This window comes from Vombatus ursinus, unplaced genomic scaffold (genome assembly GCF_900497805.2).
Source record: "Vombatus ursinus unplaced genomic scaffold, bare-nosed wombat genome assembly UNPS02014813.1, whole genome shotgun sequence".
NCBI lineage: Eukaryota > Metazoa > Chordata > Mammalia > Diprotodontia > Vombatidae > Vombatus > Vombatus ursinus.
In genome coordinates this window covers 657,264-674,354 of record NW_020954591.1, presented here as the reverse complement: position 1 = coordinate 674,354, position 17,091 = coordinate 657,264, and the positions used below count along the sequence as shown (strand labels likewise).

Here is a 17,091-nt window from a genome sequence, read left to right as displayed (position 1 = left end):
TATACTGGATCATCTCAATATTATGTGAAAAACATCCTAACAATTAGAATTATTTACACTGGAATGGATTGCCTTAAGAGGTTATGGGTATCTCTTCATATAAAGTCTTTAAGCAAAGGCTGAATAACCTTTTCATATATGATGCAGACGGGATTCTTATTAAGGGATGCATCATACTAGATGTCCTTGAGGTCCCTTGCAACTTAGATTCTGTGGGAAAAAAAACATAAATGTAGGGGAACCAAGAAGCAAATTTCATTCAGGACATGGGATGATGTTTTATTACCTAATGACACTTATTTTCCCTTTCAGCAAAAGAGTGTGGAGGGGTCTTCACAGACCCAAAACGAATCATTAAATCTCCAGGATTCCCAAGGGAATATGAAGATAACCAAATCTGTTACTGGCATATTCGTTTAAAGTATGATCAACGTATTCATCTGAGTTTTCTGAACTTCAATCTTGAAGATGACATAGCTTGCCTTGCTGACTACTTAGAAATATATGACAGCTATGATGATATTCATGGCTTTGTAGGAAGGTAAAAATGACTTTCATATGTCTAGTTAAATTGAGAGGTAACAGCTTGTCATTTTTTGGCTCTGCATTTCTGCAGTATTAATTTCCTATACCCATTTGCTGAGATATTCCTTGACTCAACATCCTGTTTTGACAAAGAAGGATTCTTTGGCATGAAAAATCTTGGCTTGCTACTATAGTATGTAATAATTGGTAGCCTCATTTTGTAGTTGTTCTTTGTTATTAAGAATTAGTTTTATAGTCAATTTAAAAAAAAATTTTTTTTTTCAAGTGTTGACCTAGCAATGGATTTAAGGTTGAGGAAAATGTGTTATGGGAAATCCATTACAGTTTCAATGTCACCATCTCCCCTCCTGTCCATCTTGTTTAAATAATTCTAAAGAATCACTGAATCTCACCTCAGTAATTAAGGTTTCCCTGCTACTTAAAAAAAAAAAAGTGTTTCCTATCTCTCTTTAAAGATGTCCTTATGCATAGCAATTCTTTCTCCTTTGTTTCTCAAAAGAACACAGCAATAAAAATCTATTGTTCTGATGTTATAGGGCTCTTCTTCACTAAATGTTATAGAAGTTCACATTTGTGGTACATTAATCCTTCTCCATACCTACCTTCTTTAAAGTATGGCAGATTCCAAAATCTCCATGCTAATTTTCCATAGGAATGGAGAGAAATTACAGCATGGATAATCCAAAGTCAAATAATCCAAAATTCTCTTAAAATAGAATGTCTACTCAAGAAGAAGAAATGAGGCGAACCATAGTTCTAGGGTAGTGACAAAAGGGTATTTTTAAATACTGGTGGAAAACTATTATTGGGTAGGAAAATTGGTTTTTGGAATAATTTTTAAGAAGACATGAAGGAGAAGTATATCAAAGAGGGATGAGATTTTTAAAAAAACAGAGTCCCTTATCCTCAAGGTCACAAAAAAGACTTTAAACCAGTTTCAGATATCTACTAAAAACATCTAAGATACTATTCAGGTGGTAATTTTCAAAAGCCTATTCTGTTACTTAAATTACATTATGTAATATGTTTTGTCTAAATTAATTAATTTCCTAGAAACTTACATAATTCCTGTTTTTCATATGGTTCCAAGTAGTTCTTTTTATCTTTTGATAGGGAAATCTTTGAGTGGGGCCTTTGACACTTTTGCCATTCAAAAATCCTCCCGGAGTTGCAGTTGGCAAAAATATCTTTAGAAAGGGGAATGATATCATCACTTTTCTTTAACTGACACCAGTCATCACAAAGGCAACCTGTGGTATGGAATAAAGAAGAACCATGCATTTGCATTTTCCAAAGAATTTTAAATGACGACTACATAAACAATTACAAAAACATAAATTAAGAAATACCTTTCTTTTGCTTGTGTCCTTCATTTTGACAGTTCACTGAAATGCCACACTGTCATTTCTTGTCCCTCCTCTCACTTTTAAGTCTAATTATTCAATCTTTTGAAGGTACACCCTGAAAAAAATTACTTCAATTGAAAAAAAATGAGTCATTGCTTAAGGGAAAAACAGGAATTTTTATTAGTAGTAAAAATGACTACGTAATAATCCATGAATGACTTATTTTCTTTTTTTCCTTCCAGATATTGTGGAGCTGAGCTACCAGAAGATATTATTAGTACAGGTAACTGCAAATTATTGGGACAAAAATATATTTTTGAATGAACTAAATGTATCTCTTTGGGTCCAGTTTGGGTCACTGAGGATGAGACACAATTTCTCAGAAGAAATTATTGAATCACAGAATTTTAGAACCAGAAGGACTGTTAGCAATAAATTCTAGTTCAATCCCCTTATCTTACTGAGATCCAGGTAAAACGAAGTGACAGCGACAGGTTTACAAGGAGCAGAGAATAATGGTTCCAAAAGCTTTGGTTCTAAAACTTGAAAGCCTGGGTTCTAGCACTGGTTTTGTTCCATATTGCCACGTCCCTTTGGACAAGTCATAACTTTGGAGACTAGCTATCTTCATCTGTGAAATGGGTGTTAATACAATTTTATTTGTACTGCCAATCTTATAGGATTGTTATGAGGAGACCACTTTTTTTTTTTTTGGTGAGGCAATCAGGGTTAAGTGACTTGCCTAGGGTCACACAGCTAGTAAGTGTCATGTGTCTGAGACTGGATTTGAACTCAGGTTCTCCTGACTCCAGGGCCAGTGATCTATCCACTGTGCCACCTAGCTACCCTGAGGAGACCACTTTCTATGCTATATGTTATTATGACTTGAACCCAAATTTTTCTCCACAATATGATACTCTTGCCACTTCTACCTTTCAGAAGATGAACTAGGTTGTCATGAAAATGAATTTCCCCCATTGCTCTAATACCTTGCATTTATATGGCACTTTTAATTTCTCAGAGTTTTTATATATCTCTTATTTCCTTTCATTCTCAGCATTACAAGATTTAGTAACAACAAGGACCATTTTATAAAATACAGAAACTGAGGCCCTGGGAGGTAAATTGGCTTGTTAAAAGTCACAAAGAGATACAGTTGGAGCTTCCTTGTTACTACAAGATAAATAGGTTCTAGACCAAAAAATACCCCCCCAACCAGACTAACAAAGCTTGCAGTTCTACACTTGATTTGTCTGCTGCATATCTCTTTGGGAAACATAATGTTTAAACTTTCTCAGTCATTTATACTTTTTTTTTTTTTTAGGAATAAGGTTATTAGGTTCTTTTGAAAGCATGTTTTGATGGGGGAGATGGGAAGAGGAAAAGTAGAAAAAGTTTGTAAGCAACAGTTCCAGAAGGCTTAGAGAATGGTGTGTGAGGGTTAAGTAAATAAAAACAAAAAATGCAGCCTACTATATTCATAGTTTTATGGCCTACTCTGATTATAAATGCAAAAACAGGGTCATTGAGAAGCTAAATGCAGAGTTTAAAAGAAAATACAAAGGCTGAAGAATAATATTTTATTTCATGATGATAAAAAAATAGAAAAAATAAAATTTTAGCTGCAAAGAGGAACAAAACATTAGCATGAATAAACAGGTGTGGGAATAATTTTATAGAAAACGAAACTTCCAGATTGAAAAAGACAGCAGGAAAAAAGAAACTTGAGAGATGAAAAATGCATAATGTTTCATTCTTTGCCTCCCAATACAAATTATGTTGGCCTATATAACGCGAACATTTACATATTTATGTTTTAAAGATTTTTAAAGTTTCAGGTAGAAAATCTCTCCAGGGTTCTTGCAAATGGGAAAGGCCCAATTTAAATCCAGAGGAAGCCTTACCTGTAACATAGTTACAGGTCCCACTCTCTTGGGACCAGACTTGTTGCATTGTCCTCTCTCAGTGTTCTCAGGCACTAAGCTGATTGGAATTGTCTGTCTTCCCTAACAGTTCAAAGCCCTATAAGCTTCCCTCCCCCATGCTTAGGGGCCCAATGACTAGCACCCTAGTGTTATTTAAACTCTTAAACATAGGATTAGCTTTTACAAAGGAATATTTACTTCAAAAATATAGCAAGAACAAAAAAATTAACATTTCACCCAACACATTAGTGGCATAATCTCCCTTAGGCCACCTTCACTTTCTCGGGGAATAGGATAGTAAGGGGGGCAAGAGTGGGCTCACAGCTTAGCTCAGTTCCTAAATAGCACTAAGTTCACGTTCAAAGTACACACACACACACACACACACACACACACACACTCAAAGCCAGCATCAGTGTAAGGCTTTTGCTGAGCTGGAGTCCAGGACCCTTGTTCCTCAGAGTGTTCCTTCTGAGCTGGCTATAACACCCAATCTGGATTCCTGGATTCCCATGGCTCATACTTCTGGGCCAAATTGGAGATTATATATCTAGCACCTAGAACTGAAAAGAACAAATAAAAAAGTCAAAAAACTAGGCCCATTTTTCTGGGCTACATGCCCTAATAAGGGGGTAGAGGGAGGGAAGTAGAAAAATCCTTCCTCTTTACCTCATGCTCTTATTAACTATAAGTAAGACCTTTCACTTTCAGACACAAATGTAGCAAAAGCCTCTATGTCTGTGGAGTAATGTGGATTTTAAAGATCAACAACTCCATCTACACAGCCAATGTAAAAAGTCGACTCCCAACCACAAGGCAGGCTAGCACAGAATGTCCAAGCATGCCCCAAGTCTCCAGTTCCCCTTGGTGATTGCCTGTTGACACTTTAAAGCAGTTCCCTAGTGTCTTCCACGTAGGAAACACCTTCTTAGGTGGTCTGGACATTCCTCAAATCCCCATTACATTTGCTTCATCTTTGTGTAGTAAATATCATAGTTTTGGGACACGATTCTTTGATTGGAGTTGAGACTGTGAAAGATTCCCACCCTAGCAGTTACTGCCAAATCTACCTTAGAACCAACTCCTCAATTTCTGGACACTTCCCCCAACCCTTCTTGACTCTAGAATGTGCCAGGAAATGGACTGGGATTGAATTTTTTGTTTTGTTTTGTTTTTCCGGTAGTTCTGAAGTTAGAAAAGAAATTAACTGCTTATTTAGCATCTACTTATATAAAGCTGGATATGAAGGTGATCCTTAGTCCTCAAAGGCGATGCAAGTGGAGCAACAGGGCATAGGCTATAGTCATAGCCTAACTAAGGCCCATTACCACATCACCTCTTAATGACCATTTACTGAGTTATCAAAGGCTTGCAGTCAGCATCGAAGGAGGGACTACTCACAGAGATCCTTGAAGTATCATAGTATGTGCTCGAGGCACTACGGTATACAAAACAGTTATACTGAAGATGTGATCAGCTTCCCTAAGAGTAGTTCGTAAGTTAAAATGATATCGCTAACCATATTGGTACAGATGACTGAGGAGAGCAGAAAACATGCCATATGAGAATCATTTGAAGGAACTGGGAAGTATTTAGCCAATACAAAAGAAGAGTTAGGGGAGACTCCAATAGTTGTCTTTAAGTATATGAAAGATTGTCTTATTAAAAAGGAATTAGATTTATTCTTGCTTGGATCCAGAGGGCAATACTTGGAACAAATGCATGGAAGGCCCTGCAAGGGAGACTTCAGCCTGGTTTAAGGAAAACAAACAAACAAATAACCTTACAAGTAGAGCTGTTCTCTTTAAGTATGGTCTTGAAAACTTGTCTGTGAAATTATAGTTTTTGTTATTCAGTGGTTTCCACCTCTTAATGACCCCATTTGGAATTTTCTTGGCAAAGATACTAGAATGGTTTGGCATTTCTTTCTCCAGCTCATTTTACATATGAAGAAACTGAGGCAAATAGGATTAAGTGACTTGACCACACAGTTAGTAAGTGTCTGAGGCCAGATTTGAACTCAGGAAGATGGGACTTCCTGACTCCACACCCTGCACTCTACCCAGTGCCCTAAATTATTTAAATATTAGTTGGTCTCTAAGGTCCCTTCCAACTCCAATATTCTATGACAGTTATAGGAATTGTCTACAATTTAGAGGCTTCAGTTAAACAAAGTTGTGTCTATCACGTGCAAGGCACCATGCCAGGTGCTGGGAATGCAAAGATTAATAACAAAACAAAACAAAACCCTGTCCTTAAATCTCAAGGACTTTAGAATCTGCTGATTGCTCCCCCCCATCAAGAAGACCTAAATAATTAAAACTGAAAATTGCACTAAGACTTTTGGGACATCCTGCATTTATTGACCCTTGCTGTAAACAGCGGCAACCTAGCACTGATTGGAAGAATGATTGCTCAGACCAAGTTGTGCCCTGGTCCTTGGAATACTCCTTCCAGAGTTAAATTCTGTTTGTTTTAACTCAGTAGGACAAAAGCCACGTACAAGTAGGACTTACAGTAGAATAAGATTTCACTGGAGAGAATTTCTCTTTCCCTTAGTACAGTAGACAAGCCTTTATAAATTAAGAAAACTGCACTAGTATGATAATTTAAACCTCATTTATTAATATTGATGTTCTCAAATAAATGTTAAAGCTGAGGAATTTTCAACAGATGAGGAAGTAATCTTTCTTTCCATAGGAAATGTCATGACCTTGAAGTTTTTATCTGATGCTTCAGTGACAGCAGGAGGTTTTCAACTCAAGTATGTTACAGTGGATCCCACATCCAAAACTGGCGAAGGAAAAAATGCTAGCACAAGTTCTCATGGAAATAAACACTTTTTAGCTGGAAGATTCAGCCATTTGTAAACCAACACAGCATCATCAAAAATGATACTATTTGGTGTTTGCATTTTTTTTTTTTACAACTCTCTTTGGATCTCATTTTTAAAGTCACTGCTATCATTCGGAGGGACAGGGGCCAAAAGCCTAGTTAATGCTAACCTTTGCACTACTTTGGTGAACAGTGAATTTAGTGGGTGAAGATTAAAATCCAACTAAAAAATAAAAGTGAGAAGCATTAAAGGGAAGGTAACTTTATCTTTCTGAACCCAAGGAAATCAAGAAATCTCTTGAGTGACCATTACTATTAATTTACCTATTAATTTTCTTCCTGTTTTTCTTCCCTTCTCTCCCACATATAAATGTGACCTATTACGATTAATTAGTATTGTGTTACTTAGACCCAACACTTTGTAATTTTCACATTCACTTTGTATCCACCCCCTTAGATTCTGATTTACAGCTTTCTCTTTTTTTTAATTGCAACAATGTGATTTTACAACTTCAAAGTTTCCATATCTTGGAGTCTTAGGAATCTTAATCATTGCCAAAGAAGTTTAATTATCAAATGAGATAATGTATAGGAATATGCTTATTCATATATATATATAAAGTATGAATATATTTTAAAAAATAAAAAAGGAGTATAGAAAAGTAAAGTATCATTAGTAATAGATGTACACCAACTAGGATTTTCCTATCAGCTACATCTAGATAGATGAAAGTGTATATTTCCATAAACTTTGCATATGCTGTGGATTTGTATATATCTTTATAAACAAAGTTGCTTTTTTAGGAGAGGTTCAATTTCAAATTTGATTAGTGATAACATTGAAGCAATAATTTCCACTTTCGCCCTTTTTCCATTCCCTCCCATTTACCCAATAAAATTGACCAAACTCCCTATCATTATAAACGTGGGACACAAGGGAGGAGAATAGAGGAAAGGGAACAGATATGTTCCATAGAGTGTTTATAGACCTTGAGACTAATAAATTAACAAGATTAGCTTTAGATACCTGGTCATCAAGATCATTATTTTTTTTAAAGTTACTGAAAACTTGTAACTTTTTAATCACATTTGTAACACTTTTTCTAGTACTCTAACCCTAAGGAATAATACTGTCAATAAATATTCATTTAAAGCCTGTGTGCTTAGTACTGTAAGTACCATAAGCATTTAATTGTGAGATGTTCTCTCTCCCAACTTCTTGGAACTCATAACCTCCCTTCAAGGCTCACTTTATGTGCCACTTTCTTCAAGAAGTCTTTTGTGATTCCTTCAATTGTTAATGCCTAACCCCATCACTTTGTATTTATTTTGTAAATATCTTGTATGTATTTATCTGTGTACATGTTTTTCCCCCCTAAAAGAATGTAATTGCCTTAAGGGCCAAGACTCCCATTTTTATATTTGTATTCTCAGTGTCTGGCACATAATAGGTGCTTAATAAATATTTTTAGAATTGAATTTTCATTGAATTGAAATGGTTCAATATGTTGTATGTCAACAGTTATGTTGTGCAATTATGTGATCAATTTAGCAAAAAGATATTACTTATACTTAATATCAGATTTACAATGTTGTTTTTTTAAATTTTTTAATAGTTGTTAAGTCACTGACAAATCTATTAACTGGCTCCATTCAAATCCGAACTCAGGTACCACTTCTTCCCTGAAGCTCTCTTGGACAACAGCCCTCACTTCTCCTCCCATGGCACTCTCCCTGGACCTCTCCTTTGCACTTATCTCCCTCTCTTTAAGATCATTTTCATTTGTGTACATTACCCACCCACCACCAGCCCTTTTTCATTCGATTGTAAGGTCCTTAAGAGCAGGATTTGTGCCATATCTTTAGTGACTTGTACTTAGTACTTCTTAATGTGAATTACCTTTTTCCATTCCACTGAAATCTACCCAATATGTACTTCGATTCCTCAGAGTGAATACCTGGAATAATAATATTGTTTTAAAATAATTATTTTTTGGAGAGGACAATCCAAGACAGTGTCTTCATTACCTCATCATTAAATGACCTTCTTTTCTTATTCCATATTAATCCTTGTAACCTATTTCTGTTTGCTGATTTTTCAAATATACAATCTGAGATGATTTAGAAAGCTATAAACATTTGTTAATGTCTTTATATGTAATCCCTGTCACAAAGGCCATTGGTATAGGACTTTCTCCTTATAGGTGAAGATAAAGGTTCTGATCTCTGTGAGGGGAAGGGAGGAGTTGGTGAGAGCCAGATAGCTCCAGCCTTGAACTATTCTCCTTTGGGAATCTTTTTTTTTTTTTTTAAGGCAATTGGGGTTAAGTGACTTGCCCAGGGTCACACAACTAGTAAGTGTCAAGTGTTTGGTCTGAGGCTGGATTTGAACTCAAGTCCTCCTGAGTTCTGGGCCGGTGCTCTATCCACTTTGCCATCTACCTGCCCCTCCTTTGGGAATCTTCAAAGGCTACTCTACTTTCAAGACTTTTCAGGGCCACTCCTCCTTTTGGGACTCTTCAGGAGGGAGTCCCCTTTGTGACTTTTCAGGGCCAGTCCCCTTTGGGAATGGTCAGGCTTCAAGTCTTGAACTTCAAGACTTGCTCCTGGCTTCCAGCTTCAAGAATGCTGAGCTAGCTCTTCATACTCTAAGGATACTGGGGAGGTTCCATGAGTTAGGCCTTCATTACACTAGACTAAATTGTAAGGTCCCCTTACTGGAATAAGAAACTTTAAATTTTCATTCTTCAATTCAAACATCATATCTTCCGGTTTTGTTATTTTTTAGGACTATTAATTCTACTTAACTTGAACTTTAGATTTTTGCAAAAGGAAGCTTTTTGACTAATCTCAAGTGACTTCTTGGCAATATATTTTACAATTGTTTCATGTTAATAAAAAAGTTTTCTTGTGCCTGTGTTGTAGAGGTTAGCTCCTTTTGTGTCCCATTATTTTTTAAAATTTCTGAAATATGTGTTTGCAGATGTGTTGTTACTGTAAAACTGTCTGAATTAGTGGCAGCCAACAAAAAACCACTGGAAGAAAGAGATCACATAAACTCCTTCAGGTCCTCTCTTAAAAAATAAAAAAAGCAGCAATGTTTTATGATACTACTTGTTAAAATTTGAAGTGAAATGGGAGTTTTCTTATTTATTTTATTTGGTGGAAAACTAATTCTAAATAACTTCACAGTGAATCTCATAACACCAGTTGGAAAGTGGTTTTATGTAACTAAATTTAATTGAATCAAGATGTCTTCATTAAAAAAAATTAGGTACTGTTCCTGTTGACTAATTTCATTGTTTTCTGAAATTCTGACCCCTGCTGTATCAAATGAGTATTACTCATATTGGGAGTTATGAAATGAAATTCCTTACTTGCTCTTCAAAAAACTTCATTCATTTTAATCAATAATATTTTCAAACCACAAATCAAGACTTATTTAAAGTTATTGAGTGCTCTTGACTTAAAAAAAAAAGCTAATGAAATATATAATTAACTGGTGGTCATAAAATTAAAGAGGAGAAAAATTAGAATTATGGGCTAACAAAAATATTACTACCTGCTGGCATATGTCAAATAATAATTTCAGACAACCCATCAAACAACTATACATCAGACTCTCACAAATACTTAGTTTTAAACTCTTGAGAAATAGAAGACAATATTTTTTAAATTAAAAATTGTTTATTTTTTTTAAATAGAAAACAATATTAAGGCATTTCATTTAATACAGAAACTAGATTCTTAGAGTTGTCTCTTCTATTTTTTGCTGTGTACATTATATAGGAATGGTTTTTAAAATCTAAGTATTGCATATTGAAAAACTTAAGACATGTTCTTACCTTTTTGTGTAGTGAACTCCTTTGTTAGTCTGGTGAAGCCTAAAGACTCATTCTAAGAATAATGTTTTTAAATGCATAAAATAAAATGCATAAGATTACAGAGGAAACCAACTATCTTAAAATAAAATTTATTGAATCCTAAAATATTTTTATCAAATATTTTTAAAAATAAACTCACAGATCTCAGGTTAGGAGCCCTTGACTTGAAAACTTGAGAACAAACAAGGAAGCCCACAAACTCTCCATCTGCCTGTGTCATGACAGAGGGGAGAAGGACTGTAACAAAAGAGGAATAATTCAACATACATTTTTGGACATCACAAATGTTTGGATTTATTTTGCTTGATTAAGCTTACTTGTTATAAGAATTGTGTTTTTCTTTTTCATTGGAGGGGTGGTTTGGGGCAGAAGGTATGAGGTCGCAGAGGAAAGACAGTGTTAACTTAAAAAAAGGAAGAAAATGCTGTCATTGAAACATTTTACCAACACACTGAAAAAAAAGGAGAGATTCAGAAGACAGAACTTGACAAGCAGGACAGCTTTGAAAGTAACATGTTGAATTTATTATATATTTTTTGAAAAGCAGCTGTGTGTTATAAAGAGTACTGGTTTTACTTGTATTGTAGACTTTGTTTCTTTCTGTTTTACTTTGCAGATGGGTATGCTCATTTTTTTCGTCTGTGAAGTTTAGAATCTAAAAAAATTTTTTTTCAAAAAAGAAAAAAAATCTAAGTGGAATATGCTTCTGTCAAAGAAGAGAGGTGGCTAGGATAGAAGTTGTATACATTGTCAGATGTACTCACTAAAACAGATATTTTATTTAATTGTTACTCTGTCACAAGGGAAAGGTCAATAAGGAATGATGGGAGATTTTCCTCCCAGAACTGACAAATATAAAGCTAGTGCATCAATAAAATATATTTTTAAACACTGAAGTATAGAGACATTTGGACTTACTGAAAATGAAAATACCTCTTTTATTTGGAAGGCCCTGAATACATTCATATTTGTAAATGGATTTGTGATCCTATATGTATGGGATTATAAACCCCTCTACTAGGATAGATTGCAATCCCTCTATACATGTTCATTTCATTCAGTTCTTATTATTCACAGCTTCTAAGATACATATTTTTCACTAGAGGCTGTTTGTTAGTTTTTTTTTAATATCTCAGGGTTACAAATGCACCGTTCTAATTATTATCTTTTAGTCTCCATATCTCAGAATAGCTCCTTTTCTATTTCTGCATGGCCTTGATAAAGTCTTTTGTAATATGATAGCTAACATTTACATACCACTTTACAAATGTTAACTCTTTTATCCTTACAACAACCCTAAAAGGGTAGGTGCTACTATTATCCCCATTTCATAGTTAAGGAACACGAGGAAAACTTACTTGACCACTCTAACCCAGTGCTCTTCCCTTTTTTCCTCATCCATATCACGTCCCCTAACTGTAGATGTACCCCCAAGTCACTACAAGGTACCTTTCTCTACATTCTTTCACTTAGTCACCTCACCAGATCCCATAGGTTTAAGTACCATCTCTATGCAAATGATTCCCAAATCTATATATCCACCCCAAATCTCTCTCCTGAGCTCTAATTCTGAATTCTTTGTTCATCCTCACACAGCGCTCCCCATCTAACATCTCCCTGCCTTTTCACCGGCTGTCCCCCAGGTGCTTGGAATGCTTTACCTTCTCATCTGATGGCAGCTAGGTGGCACAATGAATAAAGCTGTGACCTTAAAAGTCAGAAATACTCAAATTCACATCCTGAATCAGACCTTTACTAGCTGTAGTCACTTAACCTCTGAGTCTAAATTGCTTCATTGATAAAATGAGGATAACAGTATTTTCCAGAGTTATTGTGACAATCAAATAAGGTAATATTTGTAAGGTGCTTTGCAGATCTTAAAGTGATAATAAATGCCCGCTATTATTATTATCTCAGCTTCTTTGCTTTTGGGGCTTCCTTCAAAACTCTGCTAAATGGCACCTTCCAAGGGCTCCATCACAACCGCACAGCTTTTGTTGCTTCATTGTTGCTGTTATTTTTACCCTTTAGGGTTTTGTAGTCATTGTGCTGTAGAAATATATTTTTTAAAAAAAACTTCTTTTTTTCTCTAGAAATATGAAGAAATACTATTTCTCAAGTCTAAAACCCTTTCCAGGCTTTTCCCTTGGGCAAAAGGGAAGAACAAAGAACCTTCCTCAAAAATGGAGTAAAGGTGATAACTAAACTTAACTCCCATCTAGAATGTGATTATTGCCTTCCCACTCATCTGAAATGCTTGGTGCCAGGCCCCACCTGGGGACAGCATCATCTCTTTTGAAATTCAAGAGAAAGCTATTGATCACAGGAAGAAACTTCTAAGGGGAAACAGTCTAAGAAGGAACTGAGTAGTGTCTATTCTGGAACGTTAACCCCAAACTGTATCTTAACATCTTTTTCTTTGTTCAAGATTGTTATAAATGATACCTGAAATCTTTTTGGGGCAAACAGTAATATGAGGGGAGATAGGAGTGACCATGCCAGTTTGGACATCTCTCTTCAAGACAGAAACTACCTAGATATAAAATTAAATAAAAATATTCTGGCAGAATTGAGCCTATAAGTTTTAATTTTTTTCAACAGTGAATATTCATTTTCCTGGTTGTGCTTATTTTACTTTGTCTCATCAATTAATATAGTTAAGCAAAACCAACCTACAGGGACAATGTCTGAGAATATATGCAACATTCTATGGCATCATGTTCTACCCCATTTAATGAAAAGGGAGAGGTGCATTTCATCTTCTGTTCTCCTTGCCCACAGATTAGTCCTTCTGATTACTTAACTGGTTACGTTGTTCTCCTAGTTATACTTCATTCTGTATTAGTTCATATAAATATTTCCCTATTTCTCTATATTCTTCATATTTGTTGTTTTTTAATAACACAAAAATATCCCATTAAATTCCTACGGGAGGATTGCTGAGCCATTCCCCAATTTGCAGATGACTACTGTTATCAACTTTTTTCCCCTACCACACAGTAGTTCTATGAATATTTTGGGGCAGTCCCACAAAGGGTATAAACTTTTTTTTATAAGTAATTTCAAATTCCTATTGTGAGCTAATCTTTTCAGAAATTCTGTGGTGACAGGAAGAAGAGTTATGGGATGGCAATTAACACAGAGTAGGGTGATAGGTAGCAAAAAAATTGAGTCTACAGTACAAAAAAAACAGCTTTGCAATTCATGATATAAAAATAAAACCTGAAGAGAAAAAAAGGAGAATTTTGCTAAATAAGAAGGGGAGTTACTATCAATTACTATACCAGCTCATAGATGGCTGTTTATTTTAACTATTCTTGCTAACTAGATGCTAAGTTCTGTTAAACTTGTGTCATTTAAATTTCAGTGACCTGGGGAAAAAAGTTTTAGTAGAATTTTTTTTAGGGTAGGGAAGATATAAGAATGAGTGAAATGATATGGAAGTTTTGAGGCAAAGAGTGGGGGAGATTGAGGAAGTCCGTATCTGATGGTTCAGCAAAAGAATCCCTTCAATTATCCATACATGTTTTCAACAAAATACCATTTACTTTAAAATCAGATCTCTTCAAGCCAGTTGGCACATAAACAAAACTCAGGGTGAATACATAATATTGTCAAATGATCATTTAATATCTTTCTCAAATCTAAGTGCCTTTAAAAAGCTTTCTTTAATCAATTTATTTCCTAAGTATAACTCTCTTTTTAAAAATTCCAAATGTAGGGGCAGCTAAACGGCACGGGTGGATATAGCGCGGGCCCATATAGCGCGGGCCCTAGAGTCAGGAGGACCTGAGTTTCAAATCCAGCCTCAGACACATACTACTTCCTAGCTGTGTGACTCTGGGCAAGTCACTTAACCCCAATTGCCTCACTAAAAAAAAAAAAAATTCTAAATGTATACAACTTTCATGTTTTTATATTTCAGTGTTTTTGTTGTTGTTCAGTCACATCTGACTCTATATGATCCCACGGGGTCCACGGGGTTTTGTTGGCAAAGCTACTGGAGTGGCTTGGTATTCCTTCTACAGTGTGTCCCCATTTTACAGATTAGAAATTGAGGCAAAAAAGGGTTTAAGTGACTTGCCCAGGGTCACACAGCTAGCATATATCTGAGGCTAAACTTGAACTCAGCTCTTCCTGAATTCAGGCCAGTGCTCTAACCATTACACTCAGCTGCCTAGCTGATTCTTCAATCAACTTTTTTTCTAAGTGCAACTCTCTTTTTAAAAACTCAAATGTACACAATATTCATATTTTTATGTTTCAGTGTAGTATTGCTGATTTCTGGTACTGTGGCAAAGTTGGAATCAGAAATTAGCCCTGACTCCAACTTTCATTCTTTTCAGTACAACAAATTCTCTCTCTACATGTTTCTGTAGCCCTGTTCCTTCTTTTGTTAAGCTACTACAAAATACTGTCCACTTTAAATGGTTGGTTCCTGTTCCGTTTTAACGTGCTGTGGAAGGTAAACAAAAACAGAGTTTCATATTTTTCTTTTTAGGAATCCAGGTGGCCTAAATAGGTTTTAATTATATAATATTAGTGCTTGGATTACAATCACTATTCATTTATTAAGCACTGTTTTCAAACACTGCTACATTTAGGGTGGTGGATGGAATATAAGGTCCCTACCCTTAAGGAGTTTGCCTTACATTCTAATGGGAGACAAGAAGCACATTTACAATATAGGTATATACAAGATATGCTCAAGGTAGATACAATGTAACTTTGAAGGGAAAGAAGGCCCTAGCAACTGAGGTAACCTGGAAAAGTCTTCCACAGCAATTTAACATTTAACCTGCTTTTTATAGATGAGAAAATAGGCTCAACAAAGTGAAGAAATTTGCTTTTATAGGTAGTTAAAGTCTTCTGACCCTCTATGCTATATTTTTTCTACTACATTGGGCAACTTGTCCTAGCATGGCTCAATAACCAAGAGCCCACATAGCAAACCTGGCTGTCTGTAATGTTCTGTTGAATGATTAAATACTTTGGAAAATCCAAGTGCTAGAAAAAATAACGTTTATGTTATATTTTCAGAATTTGCCAATATCCTGAATAAGGTTTTAAAGTATTTAAATGCTACACTTTCTAAAGAAAACTGAATCTCCATTTGTAAGTCACTTGTAAACACTCTTTTGCCTCTTTTTGTATCCCCAGATCTTAGTAGGTGCTTGATAAATGTTTATTGATTGATTTAAGAAATATTTTTATAACTGTTTCCATGTAATTGCTTTCTTCTGTAATACTATCTTATTTTATGTATTCTGGAAAGGAGTCCATAGACCTCACCAGACGGCCAAAGGGATCTATGACATAAAAAAGTTAAAAACCATTGCTATAAAGGGAGCTCGGTGTACTGGAGAGAGTGTGATCTAGGGCTAGTAGCCTAATTTATCAATACTGAAGGCCATCCTGCAATTCTAGAAGTTACGGAGAAGGTACAGATGTCCTTGGGTGGATGGAATTTCCTAATAGAAGGAAGGGAGGGGAGAAAGAAAACAGGAAAGAAAAAAGAAAGGAAGGAGAAAAGAAGAACAGGACAGGAAGTAGAAGAAAGAAAGAAAGACTCACAGGTGCATTTCACACAGTTGTCATTCACCAAAGTACAGTAGAAGGTAAAGCTACTTGCCCTCTCTGGGGCTCAGTTTCCAGGGAGAGGGAGTCAGACTATGCCATTTAAGTTCTAAGAATGAATGAATTAAAAAAAAAAAACTGTTAGTCTGTATTCCACCTATGGTATAACCCAACCTCAATCATTCCACCAAGGCAATTTTTAAAAGGCAGCAATAAAAAAAAAAATTATGAAATGGCGCCTTACAGGCAAAAGATGAACATGCAGGGCATCCATAAGCCCAGGGGGGTGGAGTGGGGGCGGGGCTGGCGGGGAGCGATCGATGACTCCACAGCTCCTTAGGCTCCGGCTCTCGATTGGCTCGGGCATCGCTTTCCCAGACTTTCCTCTCGCAGGAGCTCGGCTCCCGCGCACTTCGCGCCTTCCCCACCTCCTGGACCCTCCCCCCCTCCCCCCCTTTCCTCCCCCCGCCGCCATTTTAGGCTGGGCCGGAACCAGGGACCGGCGCGCTCGAGGGAGCAGAGGGCGCCCCCACTGCCGAGCCGGAGCCGGAGCTCGCGCCGAGCCCGTGGATCACGCGGGGCGCGCAGGAGGACGGAGCTCCCGCGGGCGGGGGACGCACGGTTAGCTCGGACCGGGGGGAGGCGATCGTCATAGACGCCGCTCCGCGCCTCACCCCCCTCCGCTCTCCGCCCGGGCCTGACGCGCCCTCCCACTGGTCCCTCCTCCCGCCCCTCGCTCATTCCGGGCGCCTCCCCCTGTTGAAAAGAGCCCGGGAAATTCTCACGTCGTCGGCGCCGGACGCTGCTGGCGGCGGGAGTGGCGGTGGCAGCGTCGGGACAGGCGCGTGTGCGGGAGGGCGGCCAGCTGCGGGGCCGCTGCACTTGACCTCCTACCCCGCGAAATCGGGACGCGGGAACGCGGCCTGAGGGAGGGTGAGTGGAAAGGAGGGGGCGGGGAAGGTCCGAGCGGGCACACAC

The 17,091-nt window shown here is 37.0% G+C and overlaps 2 protein-coding genes across 4 annotated transcripts in view; both read left to right on the top strand.

The window, feature by feature from the left end:
• Positions 1 to 12,984, top strand: part of TNFAIP6 (TNF alpha induced protein 6) — a 30,785-nt gene extending 17,801 nt beyond the window's left edge. Inside the window, exons 4-6 of one of the 2 annotated variants that reach the window (XM_027835132.1) lie at positions 313 to 541; positions 2,135 to 2,175; positions 12,630 to 12,984. In XM_027835132.1, the coding sequence (XP_027690933.1) occupies positions 313 to 541; positions 2,135 to 2,175; positions 12,630 to 12,637 (278 nt within the window). In that variant the 3' untranslated portion in view covers positions 12,638 to 12,984. Of the gene's footprint in view, positions 1 to 312; positions 542 to 2,134; positions 2,176 to 6,517; positions 8,132 to 12,629 lie in introns of those variants that run through there. The other variant, XM_027835131.1, reaches the window with a different exon arrangement.
• A 3,988-nt stretch (positions 12,985 to 16,972) lies between these two features.
• RIF1 (replication timing regulatory factor 1) overlaps positions 16,973 to 17,091 on the top strand; it is a 60,866-nt gene continuing 60,747 nt past the window's right edge. For both annotated transcript variants that reach the window (XM_027877650.1, XM_027877649.1), the window contains exon 1: positions 16,973 to 17,046. The gene's annotated coding sequence lies outside the window, so the exon portion shown is untranslated. The remainder of the gene's footprint in view (positions 17,047 to 17,091) is intronic.